At 35.0% G+C, this 25,834-nt stretch overlaps 2 protein-coding genes across 2 annotated transcripts; one reads left to right on the top strand and one right to left on the bottom strand.

Moving 5' to 3' along the window:
• The first annotated feature begins 15,560 nt into the window (after nt 1-15,560).
• Nucleotides 15,561-17,408, top strand: LOC122056666 (short-chain dehydrogenase TIC 32 B, chloroplastic-like). The gene is made up of 7 exons (XM_042618722.1): nt 15,561-15,912; nt 15,995-16,226; nt 16,296-16,375; nt 16,460-16,613; nt 16,691-16,769; nt 16,837-16,921; nt 17,016-17,408. Exons 1-7 carry the CDS (start codon nt 15,795-15,797, stop codon nt 17,225-17,227), a joined length of 960 nt encoding a protein of 319 aa, XP_042474656.1. The 5' UTR covers nt 15,561-15,794; the 3' UTR covers nt 17,228-17,408.
• Nucleotides 17,409-18,166: 758 nt separating this feature from the next.
• Nucleotides 18,167-20,894, bottom strand: LOC122056665 (short-chain dehydrogenase TIC 32 B, chloroplastic-like). The gene is made up of 8 exons (XM_042618721.1): nt 20,750-20,894; nt 19,604-19,835; nt 19,442-19,521; nt 19,172-19,325; nt 18,972-19,050; nt 18,794-18,878; nt 18,669-18,715; nt 18,167-18,523 (listed from the first exon to the last, which is right to left on the bottom strand). The coding sequence occupies exons 1-8, from the start codon at nt 20,868-20,870 to the stop codon at nt 18,359-18,361; spliced, it is 963 nt and encodes a 320-aa protein (XP_042474655.1). The 5' UTR covers nt 20,871-20,894; the 3' UTR covers nt 18,167-18,358.
• Between the last annotated feature and the right edge of the window lie 4,940 nt (nt 20,895-25,834).

Genomic DNA, 25,834 nt, shown 5'->3' with positions numbered 1-25,834 from the left:
CTTCATCTTGTACTGTTGGTACTGAAGTAGACGTGTCCTCTCTAAGTTCTTCTAAAACAACTTTGCTACTAGGCTTGTGATCCATTATATAGTCTTCTTCTAAAAACTGGGCATTGGTGCTAACAATGACCTTCTGGTCTTTAGGACTATAAAATAAACCACCTTTCGTTCCTTTGGGATATCCTACAAACACGCGAACTTCTGTACGGGATTCTAACTTATCAGCATCTGGTTTCAGCACATGTGCTGGACTACCTCAAATCCGAATATGTCTTAAACTGGGTTTTTGCCCATTCCACAATTCTATGGGAGTAGAAGAAACTGATTTAGAAGGTACTAAGTTCAGAGCATACACTCTGTTTCGAGCATATCCGCAAAAGCAATTTGGTAATTCTGAATAACTCATCATCGATCTAACCATCTCCATAAGAGTCCTGTTCCTTCGCTTACGCTACACCATTACATTGGGGTATTCGGTGGAACAATTGGGATTGAATCCGGCCTCGATAAGTAATTCCTAAACTCTCTAAGAGGTATTCGCCACCACGATCAGATCGTAGTGTCTTGATACTTTTACCTAATCGTTTCTCCACATCGCCTTGTATTCTTTGAACTTATCAAAGCACTCGGACTTCTGCGCATTAGGTAAATGTATCCGTATCTTGAATAATCGTCATGAAGAGACAAAATATTCAAAACCTCCTCTTGCTTGGGCGGACATAGGACCACACAAATCGAGTGAACCAATTCTAACACTTCTTTGGCTCTATACCCCTTGGCCTTGAGCGCTCTCATTTTTCCTTCTAAGCAGGATTCACAAGTTGGAAAATTTTCCAACTCTAATGAACTCAAAAGTCCATCGGCTATAAGCCTCTGAATCCTACTTAAGTTAATATGACCAAGCCTTAGATGCCAAAGATATGCTTGGTTCATTTCCGAAGGTTCTTTTCTCTTATTAGAATTAGAAGATGAGTTATAAATTTCCATGTTATGCTTTGTGGAAGAAATTGGATTTAAAGTATACAAATTGCCAACTAATGCACCAGAACAGATAATCACTTTATTTCTTTTAATAACTACATCGTTACTAAAGGAAACTGAATATCCATCTAAAAACAGTTTAGAAACTGAAATTAAATTCTTTCTAAAACTGGGTACATAAAGACAATTTCTTAAAATCAAATTTCTATTTCTACTAAAAGATAAGTAGACGTCTCCCACTGCAACAGCTGCCACTTTAGTAGCATTGTCCATGTAGACGGTAATCTCTCCTTCAGATAGTCGTCGGGTTTCCTGGAACCCCTGCAGGGAATTGCAGACATGATCAGTGGCTCCCGTATCTACACACCAGGTGCTGGTAGATAACACCGCTAAACATGTTTCAACAACTAGAGCATGAGATATACCTTTGTTTTGGTTCCTACGAGGACAGTCCGCCTTCCAATGTCCTGCCTGCTTGCAGATGAAGCACTTGCCCCTGGGCTTCTTCACTCCAGCTTTAAATCCCGTACTCTGAGATTTATTCACTTTCTTTGCTGAGCCGGCTTGTTTCTTCTTCTTCTTTCCTTTCGGTTTAGAAGTAGAACCATTTTCAGCATAGTGAATTTGAGAATTGTGACGAAATAATCCTTCTGCTGCTTGAAGTTCTGTCAGTAGTTCCCCTAATGAATAAATCCTTTTATTCATATTATAGTTCAGGCGGAACTGCTCAACACTTCTAGGTAGCATTTGGAGGATCATATCGATCTGGGTTTCCCCATCAATTTCTCCTCCAAGGATCTGTATCTTGTTCAGATAAGTCATCATCTTTAGGATATGATTCCTTACAGGAGTACCCTCTTGCATGGTGGCTGTCATTATCTTTCTCATAGCTTCTTGTCTAGAAGTCCTATCCTGATGATCAAAGAATTCCTTGAGATTGTTCATAATATCATAAGCTGTTGGTAAATCTTGATGCTGATGTTGCAATACATTTGACATTGAAGCCAAAATGTAACACCGCGCCATCTCATCTGCCTTTACCCATCTCTTATGATATTCAATCTCCTCTTGGGTAGATTCACCAGTGGGTGCATTAGGACAAGGTTCAGTCAGTACAAATTTATAGCTTTCAGCAGTCAGAACAATGTCCAGGTTCCTTTTCCAATCTATGTAATTAGGTCCAGTAAGTCTATTTTGTTGAAGTATGATGGATAGTGGGTTGAAAGTCATCCTAAGAATCACAAATAACTTTTGGTCAGAACTCTAAATTTAGAATAATATTGATTCCTCAAACAATACTATTTTAAATTAACCAACACCTCATAACACCGTGAATTTTGTATGCCACGTTAGTGTGGACATATACAAATTCAACATTTGTAAAAGGAGGGTTTTAACCCATTAATTTTATTATCTTGTCAACCTAACTTTTGACAAATAAAATTAATAGTTGGTATTATTTGGTCAGACAAATAATAGCAGTGACTCCGATAGGGAGGATACTATTAAATGTGTCTAAGTGTATACCATTACTTGACACTAAGTCCATTAATAAGATTATGCCCCTTCCGTTGGGGAAGATCACACGCTCTTAATTAACTTCCTATAGTCATCCAAAAATGTAAGTATGTTCTAGCGATCCGCAAACAAGCTCATCCGTTATGGAGGAAGGCACTCAGAGCCAACGCGCAAGCTTGTTTGCATCACTTACAAACCAGTAATGGAGACCATGGGATTTACTTAAAAATCCCTCTCCCACTTAGTTATTTATAAATGAGGAATTTTAACTATGCTAGCCTACTAAACTTGTAAACTATCATGCACACATAGCACAATATAAAAGCAATAAATAAAAAATCTAATTTTCAACTATTATGGCTTTTATCTCTAGTTGTCCTCCGTGTGTTGTCATCCCAAGCTGCTGCCATATTTGGCCACCGCTACCGGGTCTAGCTGTCGCATCCATCTTGCTCCTTGTTCCGCTGCGCCTCTGGTCCTTAGAAGGTTCCACGCTTTGCAAGATTCGATCCGCGACATAAATAGAATTTTACATTTTTGATCCTATATTCCATAAAAGGAATGTACATGTATCTAGATCAAAAAATAAAATCCTAATAAAACTAAATACAGCTCCTGCTGTATTTTAATACAATCATGCACACACATATAAATGCCCTTGACATGTCCAAGGGTCCAATCACACACATAATAACTAAAAGCCATAATAGTTGGATCCTGCATCCACAAAGTTAGCACATCCTACTATTAACCTGCCTAAACTATGTATGACATGTGCATAATTAACCTAATACCAAATACACAGAGGCAAAACTCTAGCTCTGATACCAATTGTTGGTTGCTACTCGGAAAACCTATAGGTTCCACTGTACAAAAAATTTGTACAAAGGTCTGAAACCTTTCCTAGCTACCATGCGTTCTTTTAAATTAAATTTTGGATCGCCTGCGGAACTTAACACGTTTGATCCAAAACTTAATCTATTTGTTCTTTTAGGTTTTGACTTGGATCTCCTGCGGAACTTAACACGTTCGACCCAAGTCTCCTTAAGTTATTAATTCCATTAAATATTAATTCCCATAATTGGTTCCCAGTACTGACGTGGCGAGGCACATGGCCTTCTTGGATATGGGAGCAACCACCACCGACTAGACAAAACCTTTTATAGAAATCTAATATTTAATTTCCTAAAATAACTTTAGGTTAACCAAAAGAAACAATCAAATCACAAGGAAAAGAAAAAACAAAAGAACACAAAATCGAAAAACATATTCGAAATTCTAGAACGTAAGCCTCTTGTATTTGGTATTATTTCCATAAATAACTAGCATGATGCGGAAAGAAAAATTACTAGTTATACCTTGTAGAAAAACCTCTTGATCTTCTACCGTATTCCTCTTCTAACCTCGGACGTTGTGTGGGCAACGATCTTCCGTGATAAGAAACCACCAACCACCTTCTTCTCCTCCTAGCTAGGTTCGGCCACAAAGAAAGAAGCTTCACCAAGGAAGAAAATCAAAACATCAACCAAGCTCCAAGAGATGCTAGCTTCCTCTTCTTCTTCTTCTTCTTATCCAAGTAGTATCCGGCCACCACAAGAGCTCCAAGGGAATAGAGGGGTTCGGCCACCACAAGAGGAAGAGAGGGAAAGGATGGCCGGCCACACCAAGGAACAAAAGAGGGAGAGAAAATAATAAAGGTTGTCTCATGAAGGCACCCTCACCCCTTCTTTTATATTCCTTGGCCTAGGTAAATTAGGAAATTTAATTACAATAAAATTTCCTTAATTTCCTTGACATGGTTTAATTGAGAAAAATAAAATAAAATTTCCCAAATCAAAACCAATGGCCGGCCACATCAATGAAGGAAAAAATTAGACAAGTTTTAATCAACAATTAAAACTTTCTAATTTGTTTCCGGAAATTTTAAAAATAAAATTTCTCTTTAAAAATCTCTTCATGGTTGATAAAAGGAAATTTCTATAATTTTAATTTTATCAACATGTGAATAATTTTAAAGAGAAAATAAAATATCTCATCAATCTACAAATTAGGAAAGAGATCTATTCTCTTTCTTTAATCTTTTGTAGATCTTTTACAAGAGAGATATTTTAATTTTAATTCTCTTTAATAAATTATTTCTTCCACATAATAAAAATTAAAATTAAAATCCCTTTTTAATTTAATTTGGCCGGCCCCCACTAGCTTGGGTTCAAGCTAGGGCCGGCCACCTAACGGCCCTAGCTTGGTTCCCAAGCTAGCTTGGCCGGCCCCCTATTGGTGGGTATAGGTGGGTATAGAACTCTATAAATAAGAGGCTATGATAGGGACCGAGAGGAGGAATTGATTTTGGTCTCCCGATAAAATTAAGCATCCCGTGTTCGCCCCGAACACACAACTTAATTTTATCAATAATAATTCATTCCACTAGAGAACTATTATTGAACTACCGCACCAATCCCAAATTACATTTTTGGGCTCCTTCTTATTATGAGCGTGTTAGTCTCCCTGTATTTAAGATATCGAATGTCCACTAATTAAGTGAGTTACTGACAACTCATTTAATTAATATCTAAGTCCAAGAGTAGTACCACTCAACCTTATCGTCATGTTGGACTAAGTCCACCTGCAGGGTTTAACATGACAATCCTTATGAGCTCCTCTTGGGGACATTATCAACCTAGTTTCTCTAGGACACAGTTTCCTTCTATAATCAACAGCACACACTATAAGTGATACCATTTCCCAACTTATCGGGTTTATTGATTCATCGAACTAAATCTCACCCATTGATAAATTAAAGAAATAAATATCAAATATATGTGCTTGTTATTATATTAGGATTAAGAGCACACACTTTCATAATAACTAAGGTCTTTGTTCCTTTATAAAGTCAGTATAAAAGAAACGACCTCAAATGGTCCTACTCAATACACTCTGAGTGTACTAGTGTAATTATATAGTCAAGATAAACTAATACCTAATTACACTACGACCTTCTAATGGTTTGTTCCTTTCCATTTTAGTCGTGAGCTACTGTTTATAATTTATAAGGTACTGATAACATCATCTTCTGCATGTGACACCACATACTATGTTATCTATAATATAAATTATATGAACAACTACAAACAAATGTAGATAATTTGACCAAATGTGATTCTTTATTCAAAACAAATGTTTACAAAAGCTTAGGCTTTCAGTATACACTCCAACACCTACTCCTTTTATAACCTTTGCTGTCTGTTACAAAAAAAAAAAGAAAAATAACATAATTATGTTAAGAAAAATTCTCCCTTTCTATAACCTTGTTAAACTAAATCAAGTTTAAACTAAATCAAGTTGTGGATGGATGGATGGATGGATGGATGGATGCGAGGTTTTATATAGAGGCTACAACAGGGACCTAAAGGAGGAATTGGTTTAGCCTCCTGATGGGCTTGGGCTTACTGTGTTCGACCCAAACACCCAACCCAAGTCCATCAATAATAACCCATACCACTAAAGGGTTATTATTGAACTACCGCACCAATCTCATATTACAATATGGGCTCCTTCTTATCATGAGTGTTTTAATCTCCCCGTGTTTAAAATATCATATGTTCGTTAATTAAATGAGTTACTGACGACTCAATTAATTAACATCTAATTCTAAGAGTAGTATCACTCAACTTTATTATCATGACAGACTAAGTTCACCTGCAGGGTTTATATGATAATCCTTATGAGCTCCTCAAGGGGACATCATCAACCTAAATAATTAGGACACAGATTCCTTCTATAATCAACAACACACCATATAAACAGTACTATTTCCTAACTCATCGGGCCTATTGATTTAACGAATAAATCTCACTCATTGATATGTTAAAGAAATAAATACTAAGTATACATGCTTGTTATTATATATGGATTAAGAGGACGCACATCCATAATAACAGAGGTTTTATTCTTTTATGTAGTAAGTACAAGTCGAACAACCTCAAAATGGTCCTGCTCAATACACGCATAGTGTACTAGTGTAATTTTATAGTCAAGACAGACTAATATCAAATTACACTACAACCGTTCCAATGGTTTATCCCAATCCATCTTGGTTGTGAGTTACTATTTATAATTTATAAGGAGCTGATAACATGGTCTTCTGTGTGACACCACACACCATGTTATCTACAATATAAATTAAATGGACAACTGCATTGACATATATATAAATATAAAATGCAAACATTTGATCAAGGTGATTCTCATTTCAAAATATTTCAAAACAGATGTTCATATAAAAGTCAGGATTATAGTATACATCCCGATAAAAGTCTCGATGAGTATGTTGGCAGATTGAGATTGGTTCTCTCACATGGACAATTATCTTTATTTGTTAAGTATAAATAGAGGTAAGATCGTTACTTATGGGACAACTTATGTAGTTGTGAATAGAGACATACATATAAGTTAAAGTCGTCTTGATAATTATGTCAAGATAAGATCATTTTTGGAATGATCAAAGTAAATGAACCTAACATTTACTAAATTTACTTAATGTCGGATTAGAATTCATATGTTGAATTCAGGATTAGACATTAGGTATGTCTAGATCAAAATTTGTACGATATTAAATTTAGAGAAAAATATGTGCTCTTTTTAGTACAGATAATAACATTGTAGCATGTGATTCTTACCATATGTGCGACAATAAGGGTAGTAAGAGAATGGATCTCTGTTTCTTTACTATATGAGACCCTTAAAATTATAAGTTAATCTCAATATTACCCTAAGTGACTATTTAGTTGTCTACTTAAAGTTCTTATCAATGTCTACTACTTTATCATGTTTCCTGTTAGTTATATGTGATTTGGTCTATGAAGCATAATTAGAAAATGACTTATTAAAATAAATATATTCGAGCTAAAAAGAAAGATTAAGATAGATTTACATTTTTGACATTTATTTACTGTTCGACCAATTACATTTTTGTTCAGTACTTAAAATGTGAGTGAATAATTGTATTGATTGGAGATGTGGAATATGCTTTTGACATAATAGTCATCATGAGAGATTAGAAATGTTTATATTGATGTAAATGATTAATCTGGGGTAAAAGCAAGTTATTAATGTCTCTGATTCGTTCTATAGAGCATCTATGTAAAGTGTAATAATCTTCTTAGCAATAACTGCTCAGTGTGCTTGCTGTCGCACAAACCATTCTCTCTAAAGTATGGATTAGATGTTATTATTTGGTCTTTGTGACTAATTAGGCTATGTTTGGTTAGGTGTAATATAATATATCTTGTAATGTAATCAAATTTATAATGTAATGTAATCTTGATTACATTACTATGTTTGATAATGTAATGTATGTAATATTTGATTACAATGATGATTACATTCTTTTATCTAGTGTCCATTATTTTTTATAAGGAATGTAATTTGTATTATTATAAAATAATAAAAATATCCTATGACCTCTACCGGTGGTCGCTGCACCTTTGTCAGATCTTGCGGCAACCACCAGCAACCAGCCGCCATCGCCACCGGCAACTGCCAATCGCCACCGCCGGCAACAGTCGGCTGTCGCCACCGGTCGCCATTGCATGCCGCCGTCGTCGTCGACAACTGACGCCCAGCGGTGGGGGGCGGTCGGCGGTGGTGGGCGGTGGCAGCCTGTAACACCCCAAATTTCATGATTTGGAGTCCTAAAAGATCTTATTAAAATCTAGAAATGTTTTAGAAAAATTCTAGAAATTTTTAGGAATTTATAGAGTATTTTTATGTAATTTTTGGATTTCGTTTGGTATTTTTACCAAAAGGAACAAGTTGCAAAAGAATAAGAAATTAAGCCGAGATTCGAATTGTGAACCTCGGGTTAAGTAGAGATTCGCTTAACCAACAGACCAGACAAGTTTTCATAATTAAATTTATGAAAAATTTATTTAAGTTATAAGTAGAAACGAAGGAAGAAATAGGAGTCGGCCGAGTTTCGAACCCACAACTTCGGCCAAACCGAAGCTTTAAGCGGAGCGGGCTAACCAACTGTCCCACGATTATTTCGTGAACAAATTAATAGCGAAATAGTCTTAAGCCATAAACTTTAGGTTATAAAAGAGGGATGAGTTAGGGATTAATTATCCCGTGACCGAAACCTTTCTCTCCTTCTCCTCTCGCGACGGCGCTGTGCGGGCGATTCCTGCTTGGGCGAAATCGCAGCCGAGCCAGGCTTTGTTTTCCGGCGGCCGGCCAAAGTTCTCCGAGGGGTTTTCTCCACTTCTCGTCGAGGAGAAGCTGTAAGCACGAAGAAGAGCAGGAATTTGAGCTGCCCGAACCCTAGAACCTTCCTTTCTTCTCGGTTTGAGTCCAAGGATAGGTAAGTTGCTCACTCACCTGCGGTAAGATAGCTTCGAGCCTTTTGATTAGAGTTTTCTTGTTTTGTGAATGTGCCGTGAGGTTCTTGTTTTCGATTGAGGGATTCTGTGATGATCTTGATTCGTTTCGTGTTCCTATGAGGTTTTGGATTTTGTTTCCTTCATGAGGTCCTTCCGAAGCATACTGTAAGAAGTATGTTCTTGAGGCTAACTATTGTGAATTCAATTCGGATTGTTTGGGGTTTGCTGGGAAGGTAGGTTTGTTTTGTAGCTCACGGCAGAATAGTATGCTTTGTTAAGTTAACCCTGCATTACTTGAATTGCAGTCCTATCTTTATGAAATTGTGAAGAACAACCCATTCCTTTTGTGCTATAAGTTGAACAAGAACAGCCCATTAAACCTATCCTAGCTTTAGAGCTTGCATTGCAGATATTTGATTGTCTAGCATAGCAGATTTTAAATGGTTAGCATTGTAGATTAGCATTGCAGAGTTTTTTGGTTTATTCTAGCATGCTGTTTGGGCTTTCCCATTTGCTATTGAATATGCATGATTAGATTTCATTTTCTATTTCGTGGCTATAGGTTTGAGCATGAGTAGATTTAGAGTTCTAGTTCCTTATGTAATTAAATGTGCATGAGTGACATTCCTTTAAAGCAATCAGTTTCTGGTTTCTTTTGTATTGGTTATGTATGCAGAATTTGTCATTGTAGGTTAGTTTTTCCTTGCTAATTCTATGCACATGTTCAGTTTAAGGTTGGTTTCTCCTTGTTAATTCCTTAATTGAAGCATGTGAACTCAAATTACGAGCATGAACAGTTTATGTTAAGTTCAGCAAGTCTAGTTTTGTGTTACACTTCAATTTCAGCAAGTTTAAATTCCAGTTAGTAGATCTTGTTGTTTCATTACTACCTCATTTAGCATGGACAGATTTATTTCGGCTTTAGTTGTGGTTTCCTACTAAAGTACCAAAAGATAAGAGTAAAAAGAGATAAAGAAAAGAAAAGAAAAGGCCGAGGCCTTAAGTAGATCCCAAAGTCGAGACTTTAGGGATTTTTGGCACACAAGGTGCCTATTAAAATGCCAAAGCATTTAAAGAAGAAGTAAATAAGATTATAAATATTTTACTTTTAAGAAGAGGCTAGTACCCGACATCCAAGAGCTTGTCGTTAAACAAATCCAGGTGTCCAATTCCGAGGTCTTGGCCCTGGTAGACCGAGGTCTGCTCTTTTAGGATTGGTGGCTCGCTACCCCAACCTATTAGGGAACGCACATAAGATGGTACTACGCCTGGGCCCAAGAAGAAGTTGATTACTATTTTGAAGTATTATAAGTATAAGCTTTTGAACTAATAAAATAATGTGTTTACAAAAGTTTACAAGTATTAAAGAATAAGTTTTAAATAAGTGAAATAAAAGAATAAGTTTTTAAGTAAGTTTAATAAGAATTAGAAAGTGTTTAGAATTCAGTAAGTTAAATTCTTTATGCTAGCATGATAGTATAGACTTGTCTTACATGTTCAGCCTTTCAGTATGTTTCTTTACTATTAGAAGAGCATGAGTTAGCTTACCGTTATTTATGAGCATGAGTAGCTTTACATGTTAGCATTCAGTTTTAGCATGTTTTCATTTATATACATGCATATCGAGTTTTTGTGAGTTAGATAGCGCTTACTAAGCAAATTTTGCTTATAGACTACACTTCCTCTTACTGCAGATACAGGAAAGGAAAAGATATAGAAATGAAGGCGACAAGGTGGCGCGGATGGTGTGTGATGCCAGGACTATGGAAGCCTTGGGACTTAGTTTAAGAATTTATTAAGATTGTCATTTATTAAGAATGTATTAGATGAGTCATTTAGTCTTCCGCTGTTAGTTAATTGTATGTTTATTTTGTTTCCGCTATTCATTACTTGCATGATTTGATTTCATTAAACTGCGTGGTGATGTTATTCCTTTTGTGTGTTTGATATGTGTTCCAGCCGTATGTGGCTGTGTATATTATGTTATGTATGTCAGTTTAAGGTCACCGGTACAGGAGAGATTCTGTCGAAATTTTTCGATAGGGTTTCCATGTGGTTTTTAATCACACCGGTTAAGTAGAGTTAGTAGTAAGTAACGATCATCTTTAGAGTATAATAGGAGTAAGAAGGGTAGTCGTTACACAGCCGATGACGAACTAGGGGTATATTTGATATTTAAATTTTGATTAAACGATGACTGCATAATATAATCAGATTACATAGTATTTACTTTGTAATTCAGATTACAAAACTTCATTATCTTTTGTAATCCAGATTACATTACATTACAAGTTTAAAATTAAATCAAACAAAATAATCTATTTTGTAATACAATCCTGATTATATTAAAAGACAGATTGCATCCTACCAAGCGTAATCTTTGTATTTTACTCTGATCTTTAGGATTTGAATATAATATAGTCTACAAAATGATCTTTATGGATTACCTTAGACGAGTGGAAGATGTTGGACGTGTCCATTGACTGTACATGTTGATGAAAGAATGAGTATTAATTGATTGTCTCCCTTGTCCATTTCTCTTCCTCTTACATCTATTATGGGCAATTAGAACTTACATTATGGAGGTTCGGAAGGCGAGAAGTTTACATTATTGATACATGTTTAAGCTTCATCCGATTAATTTGGGAAGAAGATGACCTTTCCTGATTCTCCCAAGCTCAATAGCATATAATTTATGCACATTAGGATTCCAACTTTGATTTTTCTCATTTGTTTTTTTTAAGTATTTTATCACTGCATCATGTAACACGTTAATTATTTTGATCGACACTTCAATCATTTTTTATGCAAATTGCTACACAACTTTTTTCTTTTGTCCTTTTTAATCTTAGAATCATAGTTATTGTTATAGGTTACTATGTGTGATCTCTCTCGCTCTTCATTGTAACCTCTTATTATATAATAGGAGACTTTTCTCCCTTTCTCCATCATATTTAATTATAGATTTTCTTAACATTATTGTCACATAAATGTGTGATTAGATCTTTTAAATGTTGACAGCATGATTTATTTTAGTTAATGTTAAATATGATTTTAAGTGCATTATCAAGTTTTTTTTATTTTATCATTTATATTTAAATAAATTTTATTTTTATTATTATTCATCTGACATATTTATTAAATGTTAAGTATGAGCTCATACTATCTTAAATCAAAATTTTCTTTACACAAGTAAAAAAAATGAATTTTAGATGTCCATCTTTCTACATGTGCACAGAGAAGTTAAATATCATTTAACTTTCTAATGTTTTTTAACCCCCAAATTAAGTATCATTTTCATAGGAATCAAATAATGTTAGCTAGTCAAATCTCTCGTGTTGAATTAACTAGCGATTTGGAAGTTGACTAACTTAGTCAAAATTGGAATAATAAGCACTTTATTAAATTATATTAGATTAATTAATTAGAATTCTTTTATTTATTAATTCATTGGTTCAAATTTTTAAGATAAGTATGAAATTATTATATATATAGTGGCGTCGTCCATGATTGAGGAGGCGGGGGCTCCTGGATCATTTTCGGACGTCCTATCTATAAGGATCACGGACAACACCATTGATATAGGGGTGTACCGTATCAACCTCATATATATAGAGAGAGGGGGATGATGTGTGCAGGTGTACCGTATCAACCTCATATATAGAGAGAGAGGGGATGATGTGTTGCACATTCATTTGTGACCATCTAGTTAATTTTCACTTCCTTTTAACTTAAATATTATACCCTAATTGCTAAAATAAATTAATATTATGTGCTCACATATATGAGCTTAGCACAACATTTTCATATATGGTGGATGATATGTTGTACATTCATCTATGAGCATTCAGTATTATTATTTTTTAACTTAAATATTATATCCTAAATGCTAAATAAAATATAATTTATGTATACTTATCCATTGATTCGAAGTTTAATTTTCTTATTTGTTTGTTTTACCACCCTCTTGTACCTATAGGGACAAAGTTGTTTAGGGTGTGATCATATATCAACATTAATATATGGGATCCCATCCTATTAACTCCGAAGTTCATTACATACTAATAAAAACATAAAAAATAAAAAAAGAGATACTACTATATTTTATGAAATATTCTTTTCTTGAATCTTATAAAAGAATGGAGCCCAAAAGAAAAAGATAAAAGGAATAATTAAGCATCTATAAAAGTTTATACCATTTGTTCTTTTTTTAAAAAAATTATCTTCTCCTACAAAATATTCAACTTTATGTCATACGTCGTTAATTGTGGGCATTGACTAATGACTTTGGTACATAAACAATGACTGTAAAGAATATAACAAATAAATAATAATCAAGAATTGTAAAAAAAGCATGGGAATTCAATGGGCCATTTTGAAAATTCAAAATAGTTTACTTGATGGTCTTAATGAGCATTTGAATATTGATGGATAGCATTCAATGCCAACTATTTCCAGACAATTCTTCCATAAAAAAACAAAAAACATATATATTTATTATGACAATTAATTATAAATGAGGATATTTTTTTAATAGAGTGAGAAGAAGAGGATATGATGATGATAAAGAAACTTCCACCGAACACCAATTGTTTGTTTTTTTCTTTCAACGATATTGAATTTCGATGAATAAGGACAAATTTTCCTCGAAATAGACAAAGCAATTAATTTATCTATTGTTTTTTTTGTAAAAAAAAAAGAAGATGTTTTAGTCAATGTTCTTTTATCCATTTCCCATTAAGCGAATCGACTTATCTAATATCCAATTGCTTCCTCTGTTTTTTCTCTTCAATTTTTATTATAATAATTTTAATTTTAATTTTGACGCATATTTTTTTCTCTAAAATGCCTCTCAACTTATATGTAATTAATATGGTAATTTTTTTTGAAAAATATTTTTAAATTATTTTTTCTTAAAAATATATCCTTATTTGAATATTTTATAGTAGTTTTAGAAAAAATTACTACAATAATTTTGATTAAAATTATTACAATACTATTTGAGTTATTTCCATTAAATTAAAATAATTTTAACTAAAAAATGTTACATAATTTTTTGTTAAATTATTGTAATTTTTTCAATATGGGATAATTTTTAGCCATAGATATTTTTTATTTTTTATTTTAAAGAAGTCCAATTATAAGAGGGCAGATGTTTTATTCTTAAAATACTCCTTATTTTATTATGTAGTTGATATAGCAGGTTAGGATATATATACTTTATTAAATATTAAATTCTAAAACCTTGAATTATAAATTTTAAATTCTAATTATTATTATATCAAAATATTTTTATCAAAATAATTTAAATTTTATTAAAATCACTTTAAAATAGTTATAAAAATTAATAAGTATATTCCCGTTACAAATGGTAATAATTACAAATTAATATAATTTTTATCTTTAACAGCTAGCCATGGCTATTAGAATAATAAAAATAAAAAACAAACACCACTTGGTACACGAAGCAATTATTGAGATTCCACGAATTATTTTAATTTTTACGAGATTTTTTATTCTTAAAATTTAATTTAATTAATTTTAATTTTTATTAAAGTAAACATATAGAAAGATTCAATATGCATCCATCCTTCTAGAAGGTCGCATGGCCGCCGTTACGGCGTTAGGTTAAGCTTCTTCCCCCTTTCGTTGGAATAATCAATTTCACCGTCTCTGTTGACTTCCCCACCCCCAGCCGCCACACTTTAATCCATAATTATAATGATGTTAGAGTAATTTCACTTAAATTAAAATTATTTTAAAAATATTTTGATATATTCTTAAATTATTATAATTTTATTCTAATTTAAGATAATATATAATAGTATTAAAATAAAAGAATATTTTCTGAATGAAATATAAAGCATACATTATTTTTTTCATGACTAATAAAAATTAAAAGGTAATTCAATATTTAACAAATCGTCCAACTTCTTTCAAACAAAATCAAAAGGATATTCTATCATATAATTTATATCAAAATATATTTTTTTAAAAAAATAGTATAGATTTAAATTCGAAAAAATGTTGAACATGCTTGAGTTTGATTCGAATTCGATAATTTTAAATATGAATCGAACATTTTTTTGAATTGACTCGAAAAATTTAAGAGCTGACCCTTATCTAATTTTACTCCTTTTAAATTACATGGGATTTTACCGTTTGCATGATACCCAATATTGTAATGGTTATAGAATAAGTATTGTATATTATAGCAATTTTTTCTATAGTTGTAACTATACTAATGACAAGTAAGCTAACAATTATATAGTAACTATTACATTATATACCAATTATTTTGTAGTTGTAACTATTATTAAGGAAAACTTTATAGCAAAACATTCATTAGATGATTTTTATAAAACGAGCACTCATTTGAAAATTGTTAAACATGGTTTTTTTTTTTTTTTTTGTCTTTTCGTTCTGTCTTTAATTTTTAGCCATATATGTTTAATTTGTATTTTAAAGAAGTTGTTGGGAATTTTTTTTATAAATATAAATTTAATTTTAATATTAATTTTGTATTAATGTAAATTTCTAGAAAGATCCAATGTTCGAAGCATCCATATTCTAGAAGGTCGCATGGCCGCCGTTACGGTGTTTGGTTAGTTTCCTCCTCCTTTCGTTGGAATAAGATATTTAGCCGCCGCTGTTGACTTGCCTTCCACCAAAGCTGCCACCCTGTCGTCGTGTTGACCCCGGCGTTGTTCCTCGCTGCTTCACGTCAATCTTCGCGCGAATCGCGAATGCTTGGCACGGAAGCAACGGCGGACCCAGCCACGTCGATCGATCCATTGCCGAGGACGCGACAGCCGCTATAAAGACCATCGTCTCCTTCTTCCTCCTCTACCTCCGTCGCCGGATTCCTCCTCTCCTCCTCTCTCTTCTACTCCTTTGCTGAAAGTCTACTCCGCCGCCATGGGATACTGGAGGGAAGCCACCGGCATCAAGGGCCCTAGCGGATTCGGATCCGGCAACACCGCCGAGCAGGTCACCGAGGGCGTCGACGCCTCTCGCCTCACCGTCATCATCACCGGTACCTTTCCCCCCTTTCCCCGCTTTCCCCTCTTCTTGAGGAAGTCGATTAACCCTAAAAATTTGATCTTTATGCGGAGCAGGCGGAAGCAGTGGGATCGGAGCAGAGACGGCGAGGGTTTTGGCCCTCAGAGGAGCCCATGTCATCATCGGCGCGAGGAACTTGGAAGCTGCTAACACCGTGAAGCAGAACATCCTCTCGAGCATTCCCTCTGCCAGAATCGACATCATCCAGATCGAGCTGAGCTCACTCAAGTCTGTCCGGGCCTTCGCCGACAAATTCCTCGCCATGAATCTTCCTCTCAACATCTTGATGTAAGTAACTGACCAACAAACTACACGCTTCTCGTGGATTGAGTGTTCTCATGCTTCTCAAATCTTCAGCAACAACGCTGGTGTGATGTACTGCCCTTTCCAGCTCTCGGAGGATGGAGTTGAGATGCAATTCGCCACGAACCATCTCGGTATTTTTGTTCATCTTATGTTAACATTCTTGACTCAGATGTTCATCAGGATTGTGAATTTTAACATGTTGCTTCTAATCTCAGGCCACTTTCTGCTGACAAATCTTCTGCTTGAGAAGATAAAAACCACAGCTGAGAAGACAGGGATCGAGGGCCGCATAGTGAATCTATCCTCGGTAGCTCACATCGGGCCTTATAAAGAAGGAATCATATTCGACAAACTCAACGACAAGAAGGCGTAAGTCAACCATTATCAGTTTAGCAAAAAGGAAATTCTCAAAGGCAATTCTTTATGGGGTTGATCTTGTTTTTCAGATACAATGATATGTCGGCTTACGGGCAGTCGAAATTGGCCAACATCTTGCACTCCAATGAGCTCGCGCGTCGTTTGAAGGTACTTCTACATGAAAAAAAAATAGAAGAGAGAAACATATCTCATGAAAAATTCTCATTGTTAACAGGAAGAAGGCGTGAATGTGACTGCGAATTCAGTTCATCCTGGTTTGATCAAGACAAACTTGGGGAGACATGCCGCGTGCTTCATAGGTATGCCACTTCTTGAAACTAATGGTTAATCTACGCCAAAAGCGACGATAACTTTTGAACTCATAATTGTGAAATACTTTTCTTTTGCTTGCAGTTATTTTGAGGGCTCTCACTTTCGTCTTGTGGAAGACCATTCCTCAAGGAGCATCGACAACATGTTATGTGGCACTGCATCCGAGTTTGAAGGGAGTGAGCGGGAAGTATTTCGCGGACAATAACTTGGAGAAGCCGACCAAGATGGCCAGAGATGAAGCGTTAGCAAAGAAGCTCTGGGAATTTAGTGAAGAACTAGTTAACTCTAAGTAACGGAAGAGGCTTGTATGAGTTCTAAGGGTTATATGTTGGTGATGTTATGTTGTATGTCTTACTCTTTCTATATTTTTTTTTCTTTGTTTGGAGTGAAGTTTGCAATGTTTTTATTTTTTAAAACATTTATGTAATGAGATGGCCACATATAATTATGTAAGTCCTTTTTTTTCTCTCCTTAGTTCTTCCATTCTACGAGTAATATCAAGTGAAGAATACATAATTCATTTTTCATTGGACTACACTTTTATCACTTTTGTCGTCGACCGTTCATAGGTTTGTAGTAGGAGAGCTATGACTCGCTCTACTAATAGCATGGTTTGTCGAAAGAGGAAAATGAGCTCCACGATATCGACAAATAGCATGGCTTGTCAAAAGACGAAAACAAGCTCCATGATAGTATCATGCCAACCCTCCGTAGGTTTGTAGTAGGAGAGCTATGGCTCGCTCTACAAATAGCATGACTTGTCAAAAGAGGAAAAATGAGCTTCATGATAATATCATGCCAACTATTCATAGGTTTTGTCGTAGGAGAGCTATGGCCTCTACGGGTGTAACCGAGTTCGTACTCGGACAGGGTATCCCACCAGTGAGACATGATTTGATTCCCAATAAGTGCAAATATGATTTTGGATTATCTTGTGCTCCCTGTCTAAGAAGGCCGCTCATCTAAAACCAAATAAGCCTTCGTGATTTACTCCTTCGAGAGTGTATGAAATCGTCCTGGAGTAAAAGCTTCGTCTTTTGCCAATGATAGTAGGAGAGCTATGGCTCACTTGACAAATAGCATGACTTGTCAAAAGAGGAAAACAAGCTCCGTGATAATATTATGCCTTGACAATGATAGATTATTTGGAAATCGACAAACTAAATATGGTACTTAGTTAATCCAATATATAGTTGGATCACACAAGGGTTAACAATTCCTAAAATTGAGGCTTTATTTAGATAATAAAGATAATTTATTAGAATAAGTTTGGTAATACATAACTCACAGTCGTTATTAATAATACACAACAAACACAAACCGAGAGTTGCAAGTCTAAAAGAAGACATACATATCGCACGACAACAAGATCCACACTACACGATAGCACCGAGAGTAACAAGATTCAACTTGAGATATAGAAATCATATGGCACTGACTAGATTTTCAGTGAAGTCCCAAAGCTTTGTTCCTAACAGTTCATCTGTGCCATTTGATGTTGTCTTTGACTCATTGCAATCAGCAAAGTACTTTCCACTGACTCCCTTCACATTCGGATGGAGTGCAACATAGCATGTAGTCGCTGCTCCCTAAAATTAAAATACATAATGTCGATGCTCAAACCTTGTATTCAAATGATTCGTTTGACATGCGGTACAATATAAAGTTCACTCGATGAGTAGACATAGTGCTCTATTTAACATAAATAGAGTATCATTTATATAGCAAGATTACCTGAGGAATACTCTTCCACAAGACACATGTTGCAGCTCTCAGTGCAGCTGCAAGCAAAAGAACTTCCTAGTGTTAAGTTTAACCTTTAAAGCTTTTCACTGCAGAGTTAGGTTTATAGATCCTACCGACAGCAACGGTTGCGTGCCTCCCTAAGTTTGTCTTAATCAGACCGGGATGAAGTGAATTTGCTGTAACGTTCACGCCTTCTTCCTGTTACATGTTGCAAATTGAGGACAAACAAGATGATTCTCGAGATTCACTCTTGGTTTAGTTTGTTATCTTCTTTGGATGGTATTGCAGTACCTTTAAGCGCCTAGCAAGTTCGTTGGCGTGCAATATGTTGGCCAACTTGGACTGACCATAAGCCAATTTGTCATTGTAACTGAAAGGCAAAACAGAAACAGATCTCTCAATCAGTTAAATAGAAGAAATAATTGCTTTTGTTGATCAAACATTCTCTTTTGTGATGGTAATTTTCCTTATCTATGTTATTAGTGACTTACAAATCCTTGTCGTTGATTTTGTCGAACCGTATTCCACCCCTATAGGGTGTCATGTGAGCCTCAGACGATAGATTCACGATACGACCCTCAATTCCTGTCTTCTCTGCTGTGGTTTTCAGCTTATCAAGTAGAAGCTTTGTCAGGTAAAAGTGACCTAAAATCAAAAAGGAAGTCATACTACATGGTACATGATTGAAACATGAGAGACTGAAGTAAAATTCTCTCTTGGATTAGAACAGGAAATTGTTTTGAGAAGGCAAAGATGCATACCGACATGGTTTGTAGCGAACTGCATCTCTATTCCGTCCTCCGAAAGTTGGAAAGGACAGTACATGATACCAGCATTGTTTCTGAAATCAAATTGAAGATGTAAGTTTTTGCCCCTAACATATTGACAAAGAATGCAGCAATTGAGCACCAAAGACCAATTACATCAAGATGTTAAGAGGTAGATCCATTTCAAGGAATTTGTCAGCAAAGGCTCGAACAGATTTGTGTGAGCTAAGCTCGATTGGTATGATCTCAACTCTAGCAGATGGGATGCTTTCCAGAATACTCTGTTTGACACCATTAGCTGACTCTATGTTCCTAGCGCCGATGATGACATGGGCTCCTCTCAGGGCCAGCACCCTTGCAGCCTCTGCTCCAATCCCACTATTTCCCCCTGGATGGCAAACAGATTCTCACTTCTATGACAAGATTAAATTATTCAAAACTATGCTTATAAAAATCTTTGTTTTTGCATGGTATCATCTGATTAATCCTTCGTCAAATGAGCAGACAAAGATCTTTTCAACATGTTAAACATAGCAAAACTGTTGGGTGATCTAAAAGAAGAAGAAACTCATTCTTCTAATAGATCCAGCTACTTAAGTCACTTGTTATTAAATAAGCAGTGAATAAGCAAACACTAAAGGTCCCTTTTTTTTCAGATCCTCCAAAGAAAGAGAAACTAGAAACAAAAAAGAGGGGAAATTTGAAAGAAAAAAATGTTTCTTGTTCTCCTTTACCATGTTGAAGTTCATGTTGAAATTTAGTTTTTCTTTTGGATAAATTTCAGTTGCAGTTCGATTCCGGAGGCTATCTAGTCATCACCATGAGTTCCACACCATGATTAAGTAGGAAACAACACAGATCTTCGCAGAAAACAAAGTTACAGGGTAAAAATTGTAGAAACAACCACTGATCCTAGTCGTTTTTGCGATTTCACCAGATTTAGGGCAGGGTTAATTTGCGCGGACAAGTGAAGAAGACAAGTGAAAAGGTAGCAGAAACTACCCAACTCCCAGTTCATCGCCATGAGCTCGACACCACGATGAAGTGCGAAACAATTCATATCTTCGCAGAAAACCATGTTAAGAGCTAAAAAAATGCAGAAACACGCATCAATCCAAGTGAGAAGGAAAGAAATTCATCTCCACGAGTTCCATACCAAGATGAACTAAGAAACAAATCAGATCTTCGCAGAAGAACACGCCAATATAAGTTGTCTTTCTATTCCTTGGTCCAGATTAGGGCAGATTTAAGCTTGCAGACGCTTGAAGAACACATGTAAAGTGAGAAGAAAGGAGACGGTACCGGTGATGATGACGGTGAGTCCGGAGGCGTCGATGCCTTCGGTGACCTGCTCGGCGGTGGTGGCGGATCCGAAGCCGCTGGGGCCGGGGATGCCAGTGGCCTCCCTGAAGTAGGACGCCATTGCGAAGGATCGGTGACGAGAAGAGGAAGACAGGATAGTGCTACTTATACAACCTTACGCTGGGAAAAGCGAATCCCGGTACCGGAAATTACCAATACACCCTTGTCTTCCATTTTAAATTTTTTATTCAAAATTACTAAATTAGGCCCGAGGATTAAAACATAATTTTAACGTATCAATCAAATATAAATCGGCAATTTATCAAAAGGCGCACTTAAAAATCTGAATTTACCAAAAGACGTACACTACTTTGATATTTACCAAAGAGCGCACTTTTTTTAAAACATTTCCTATTTTACCCTCATGATAATTTGACATTTCCTATTGTTTTTCTTTTCTTCATTATATTTCTCTCACTTCTCTCTCTCCTCTGTCGGCAGAATACAGGAATATCATTAGTCAATCTTTAATCACATTTTAATACATTTGAAGAAGCCAAAAAAAATAATGGACACCATATTTGGACTCCTTGCAATTTTAGAAATCCACAGGAACTGAAATGGGTGCAATCGGAGCTTTCTAGGTCGATCAGTGGGTTTCGGTCAAAACCCACTGATGGACCTAGAGAGCTCCGATTGCACTCATTTCAGTTCCTGTGGATTTCTAAAATTGCAAGGAGTCCAAATATGGTGTCCATTATTTTTTTTGGCTTTTTATAGATGTTAACAAGCAAAATCAAAGAATCGGCATAAAAGCCCACGTTGGGCCTGATATGGAATCATATCAGGCCCAACGTGGGCCTGATATCATTCCATATCGGGCCCAACGTGGGTTTGATATCATTCCTGAGCCCACGTTGGGCCTGATTTGAGTCCATATCAGGCTCAATGTGGGTTTTTTTGCCGATTCTTTGATTTTACTTGTTAACATCTATAAAGCTCGATGCACCCATTTCGCCTCGTGATTTCTAAAATTGCAAAGTCCAAATATGTCCATTACGCTAATGTGGACCAGAGGTTTTGAAAAACCCTAAATCTCTCTTTCTTTTTTTTTTTCCTTTTTTTTTGTTTAGGCTTGATATGAAGAGATATCATGCCCACGTTGGGCCTGATATCTCTTCATATCAGGCCCAATGTGGGACTGATATCTCCCCATATTAGGCCCAATGTGGGCCTGATATGGGAGATATCAGGCCTAGATACAACAAAAAATAAAAAAATAAAAAAAAAAGAAATAAAGAGAGATTTAGGATTTTCAAAACCTCTGGTCCACCACTAAGAGTGCCAAAAATAATAATGGACACCATATTTTCACTCCTTGTAATTTTAGAAATTCATAGAAACTGAAATAGGTGCAATCGGAGCTCTCTAGGTCCATCAGTGGGTTTTGGTCAAAACCCACTGATGGACCTAGAGAGCTCCGATTGCACCCATTTCAGTTCCTTTGGATTTCTGATGTTGCAAGGAGTTCAAATATGGTGTTCATTATTTATTTTGGCTTTTTATAGATGTTTATACATAAAATCAAAGAATCGGCAAAAACAACCCATGTTGGGCCTGATATGGAATTATTTTAATACATATGTTGCATTTCTTTGATTTGTATGTATCCTTGAATCAGTAATAGTTACATTCATAATACTGAATACATAAACTTATAGTAACTCCATTTGAGATAGTGATAATGAATGTTGTGCTGGACTGAAGGGAGATCAATTGGGATAGGGACACAGCTCCAACCCTGACCAATTGAACAAGTTATTCACAACCTCAGAGTCCAACCGAGCTTGATTTAGTCATGCAAAATTCCATTCATCATGCAGTTTTCACTACGAAGGAGCATTCCCATTCATCACCTACTGATCCATTTGTTGCAACTTAACATTCCGAATTAATACTTTTTGCAAGGAAACACACGAGAAATGGAATTGTGCAACCGAAATATAGAGGAATAATTTATTGATCTAGGCATAGATTCAGGCAAAGAATGTATTAGAGAATCACTGAGAGTCCTGTTGGACCTGATATGCTTTCATATCAGGTCCAAGTTAGGCCTGATATGGAATCATATCAGGCCCAACATGGGCTATTTTTGCCGATTCTTTGATTTTATGTATAAACATCTATAAAAAGTCAAAATAAATAATAAACATCATATTTAAACTCCTTGCAACATCAGAAATCCATAGGAACTGAAATGGGTGCAATCGGAGCTCTCTAGGTCCATCAGTGGGTTTTGGTCAAAACTCACTGATGGACCTAGAGAGCTCCGATTGCACTCATTTCAGTTCCTTTGGATTTCTGATGTTGCAAGGAGTTCAAATATGATGTTCATTATTTATTTTGGCTTTTTATAGATGTTTATACATAAAATCAAAGAATCGTATTTGAACTCCTTGCAACATCATAAATCCATAGGAACTGAAATGGGTGCAATCGGAGCTCTCTAGGTCCATCAGTGGGTTTTGACCAAAACCCACTGATCGACCTAGAGAGCTCCGATTGCACCCATTTCAGTTTCTATGAATTTCTAAAATTACAAGGAGTGGAAATATGGTGTCCATTATTATTTTTGGCATTCTTAGTGATGGACCAGAGGTTTTGAAAATCCTAAATCTCTCTTTATTTCTTTTTTTTTATTTTTTTATTTTTTGTTGTATCTAGGCCTGATATCTCCCATATCAGGCCCACATTGGGCCTGATATGGGGAGATATCAGTCCCACATTGGGCCTGATATGAAGAGATATCAGGCCCAACGTGGGCATGATATCTCTTCATATCAAGCCTAAACAAAAAAAAAGGAAAAAAAAAAAGAAAGAGAGATTTAGGGTTTTTCAAAACCTCTGGTCCACCACTAGAGTGCCAAAAAAAATAATGGACACCATATTTGGACTCCTTGCAATTTTAGAAATCCACAGGAACTGAAATGGGTGCAATCGGAGCTTTCTAGGTCGATCAGTGGGTTTCGGTCAAAACCCACTGATGGACCTAGAGAGCTCCGATTGCACCCATTTCAGTTCCTGTGGATTTCTAAAATTGCAAGGAGTCCAAATATGGTGTCCATTATTTTTTTTTGACTTTTTATAGATGTTAACAAGTAAAATCAAAGAATCGGCAAAAAAACCCACATTGGGCCTGATATGGAATCATATCTCCATATCAGGCCCACGTTGGGCATGATATGATTCCATATCAGGCCCAACGTGGGCTTTTATGCCGATTCTTTGATTTTGCTTGTTAACATCTATAAAAAGCCAAAAAAAATAATGGACACCATATTTGGACTCCTTGCAATTTTAGAAATCCATAGAAACTGAAATGATCAGTGGGTTTCGGTCCGCCCACTGATGGACCTAGAGAGCTCCGATTGCACTCATTTCAGTTCCTGTGGATTTCTAAAATTGCAAGGAGTCCAAATATGGTGTCCATTATTTTTTTTGGCTTTTTATAGATGTTAACAAGTAAAATCAAAGAATCGGCAAAAAAACCCACATTGGGCCTGATATGGAATCATATCTCCATATCAGGCCCACGTTGGGCCTGATATGGAATCATATCTCCATATCAGGCCCACGTTGGGCCTGATATGATTCCATATCAGGCCCAACGTGGGCTTTTATGCCGATTCTTTGATTTTACTTGTTAACATCTATAAAAAGCCAAAAAAAATAATGGACAACATATTTGGACTCCTTAGAAATCCACAGGAACTGAAATGGGTGCAATCGGAGCTTTCTAGGTCGATCAGTGGGTTTCGGTCAATCCATAGAAAGCTCCGATTGCACCCATTTCAGTTCCTGTGGATTTCTAAAATTGCAAGGAGTCCAAATATGGTGTCCATTATTTTTTTTGGCTTCTTCAAATGTATTAAAATGTGATTAAAGATTGACTAATGCTATTCCTATATTCTGCCGACAGAGGAGAGAGAAGTAAGAGAAATATAATGAAAAAAAGAAAAACAATAGGAAATGTCAAATTATCAGGAGGGTAAAATAGGAAATGCTTTTAAAAAAGTGCGCTCTTTGATAAATATCAAAGTAGTGTACGTCTTTTGATAAATTCAGATTTTTAAGTACGCCTTTTGGTAAATTGCCGAATATAAATTTACAAATTAATTTTTTTAAAAATCTATAATTAATTTATATATATATATATATATATATATCCCTTGTCTTCCATTTTAAATATTTTATTCAAAATTACTAAATTAGGCCCTAAGATTAAAACATAATTTTAACGTATCAATCAAATATAAATTTACAATTTAATTTTTTAAAAAATCTATAATTAATTTATATATATATATATATATATATATATATATATATATATATATATATATATATATATATATATATATATATATATATATATATATATATATATATATACAATTTTGTTATGTTCAAACAAATTAAAAGAAGATATATTAATTACTGTAAACCAATAATATTTGTTAAAATAAATTTTAGAATGAGTATAAAGTGGATGATAAAATAAGCTTTAAAAAAATGAATTAAAAAATATTTCTTACTATCAAATAGATATATCAAAAATAAAAATATTGAATTAATACACATAATAATACAGGTATAAAAATAGGTCCATATCAATAAAATAATTATTTCTTAACACTTAAACTATTAGTACTAAATTTGGACAAATAAACAAGAGGAGATAACAGTATCATGTGAGTGTTCATCTATTAAAAATGTTATAAAATTTATTTATTTTCAATTCTAGCAAAAATATCTTTCTCAATGTATACTATCAAACTGTCATTTATTCACCCATCCCTCATCCTATTACACAAATTAGTCTTGATAACTTTTATCGAAAAAAAAAATCTTTTCAATAGAAGCAGTTGCAACTGGTAAAACTAATACTAACTCGATCAAACAATATACTAATGAAAAAACTATATTCTTGCCTATTTCAACCATCTTTTTAGCAAGACTTCCTTTATCTTCAATCATAAAAAATTCACCTAATACATTTTGAATGTAAGTCTCAAGTTAACCCTC

The sequence above is a fragment of the Zingiber officinale genome, chromosome 3B (genome assembly GCF_018446385.1).
Source record: "Zingiber officinale cultivar Zhangliang chromosome 3B, Zo_v1.1, whole genome shotgun sequence".
NCBI lineage: Eukaryota > Viridiplantae > Streptophyta > Magnoliopsida > Zingiberales > Zingiberaceae > Zingiber > Zingiber officinale.
The sequence above is the reverse complement of the archived record's forward strand: the minus strand, read 5'-3'. Positions and strand labels throughout refer to the sequence as shown.

What these genes read in the sequence shown, in the direction of transcription:
- LOC122056665 (XM_042618721.1), bottom strand. Translation starts at nt 20,870, where the DNA reads ATGGCGTCCTACTTCAGGGAGGCCACTGGCATCCCCGGCCCCAGCGGC. An exon ending in AACTTGCTAGGCGCTTAAAG is followed by an intron (nt 18,879 to 18,971) that starts GTACTGCAATAC and finishes AACATGTAACAG; the next exon opens with GAAGAAGGCGTGAACGTTAC. An exon ending in TGTGGAAGAGTATTCCTCAG is followed by an intron (nt 18,524 to 18,668) that starts GTAATCTTGCTA and finishes TTTTAATTTTAG; the next exon opens with GGAGCAGCGACTACATGCTA.
- LOC122056666 (XM_042618722.1), top strand. Translation starts at nt 15,795, where the DNA reads ATGGGATACTGGAGGGAAGCCACCGGCATCAAGGGCCCTAGCGGATTC. An exon ending in CCTCACCGTCATCATCACCG is followed by an intron (nt 15,913 to 15,994) that starts GTACCTTTCCCC and finishes TATGCGGAGCAG; the next exon opens with GCGGAAGCAGTGGGATCGGA. An exon ending in CTTCCTCTCAACATCTTGAT is followed by an intron (nt 16,227 to 16,295) that starts GTAAGTAACTGA and finishes TCAAATCTTCAG; the next exon opens with CAACAACGCTGGTGTGATGT.